This window comes from Egretta garzetta, unplaced genomic scaffold (assembly GCF_000687185.1).
Source record: "Egretta garzetta isolate BGI_Z169 unplaced genomic scaffold, ASM68718v1 scaffold577, whole genome shotgun sequence".
NCBI classification, from domain to species: domain Eukaryota; kingdom Metazoa; phylum Chordata; class Aves; order Pelecaniformes; family Ardeidae; genus Egretta; species Egretta garzetta.
The window spans coordinates 73,050-74,670 of NW_009260138.1; the positions used below are offsets into that span (position 1 = coordinate 73,050).

General features: G+C 67.3%; 1 protein-coding gene across 1 annotated transcript in view; it reads left to right on the forward strand.

Moving 5' to 3' along the window:
- The first annotated feature begins 741 nt into the window (after positions 1-741).
- Positions 742-1,621, forward strand: part of INHA (inhibin subunit alpha) — a 2,952-nt gene continuing 2,072 nt past the window's right edge. The window contains exons 1-2 of the mRNA XM_009641674.2: positions 742-746; positions 1,126-1,257. Of these exons, the coding sequence (XP_009639969.2) occupies positions 742-746; positions 1,126-1,257 (137 nt within the window). The remainder of the gene's footprint in view (positions 747-1,125; positions 1,258-1,621) is intronic.

The following is a 1,621-nucleotide window of genomic DNA, read 5'->3' on the forward strand; positions in this document are numbered from 1 at the left end:
CCCCCCCCCCCGCGGCGCTGCGGGTAACCGTGCCCACTGTCACGGGTGGGAGTGGGGCAGGGTGCTCTCTGCTTCCCCTGGGCAAGCGCACCCCGGCCTCTGCCTGCATGGGTGCCGGGGCTGGGGCAGAGGCGCCTCTGCCTCCCTCGGGCAGGGGAAGGAGGAACCAAAATACTCCCGGAGTGAGCCAGAGGGGATGGTGGGAGAAGGCCAGACCCTAGGGAATGGCAGGGACCAGGGCCAGCTTCTCCTCCCAGACCCCTACCCCCGGGACAGTGCATCCATCCAGAGCCACCTCCCCGGCCACAGGCTTCCCAGACCCATGGGCCGCCCCATGGCGGCTCCTGCAGACGTGCACAGCCTCAATGGCTCAGCCGCCCTACTGCCCCTTCAACCACCCCCGCCCCTGGACACCCTGCCCCATGCAGCCCCACAGCCCAGCCCCCTGCCCCACGCACACACCTCGCTTCGCCGCCTCTCCTCCGTGTATCCCAGTGCCAGCACCAGCTCCCGCCGCTTCTCCCAGCTCCGCTCCTGGGTGTCAGCACGCAGGGACCAAACGTTACAAATGCCTGCAGCTGCTGTCCCCAAAAATACCCCCTGATGACACGCTGGGTTGATAAGGCTGAGCCTGCTCCATTCAGCGCCCCGCCGGGGCAGGGCTGGCCTATGTATAGCAGCCTGGTGGCAGCCACCCGGCCCAGAGCGGGCAGGCAGCACTCGCACCTCCGGCGATCAGGCATGCCGCAAACCTGGCCGTGCCTCTGTGCCAGGCCAGCCTGCGGCAGGAGGCAACACACCACACGGGGTGCACGGCATGGGGTGCACGGCATGGGACACCAGGCTGCAGCAGGACGGGACATGCCACACAGGACATGCTGCGCAGGGTGGGATGTGCCGCGGCAGATGCTGCATGATGGGATGGGATGGGATGGGATGGGCTGCACGGGCCATGCTGTGTGCGATGCCACGCTGTAGGAGGAGTGGAGGGGTGCAGAGGCTGCCCATCGCCCTGCAGGCAGGGCTGCTGGATTTGGGATGCCTGGCTCTGTCCCCACAGGCAGTGGCTGGAGGAAGGGCAGTACACGCTGGGTCCCCTCCCAGCCTGTGCCCCTCCTGCCCCAGGAGCCAGCCTTTGGCCGGCCAGCCCAAACAGCACCGTGGCATCCTTCTCCCAGAGCTGCTGCAGGGTCTCCAGCTGGCCTGGATCATCCTCACCTCTTCCTCCGCTCCTGGTCCAGCCTTCCTCAGCCCCAGGTAGCACAGGGACCTCTCGCCAGCCCTCCTGCTTTGCATCCCCAGGACCTTGCTCCAGGCTGCCCTGGAAATGCTACAGCCCCCCCCATCCCCCAGCCTGCCCTCCCTAGAGCCCCCTCCTCACGTCCCAGCTGCCCCATGACCCTGGGGTGTCCCAGCCATTCCCAGCAGGAGGATGTCCAGCCCACTACCCCCAACATGGCCCCTAACACTGGGGCCTTGCAAGGCTCTGGACCCCGTCAGGTCCCTGCCCAGCTGTCCCTGCTGTGCATAGCCACTGTCACCTCCCACTGTCCCCCCAGAAGCCCTAAATCTGCAGCTCCTCCAGCACAGCAGGGCACCCAGCACCGGCAGCTGCAAAGCT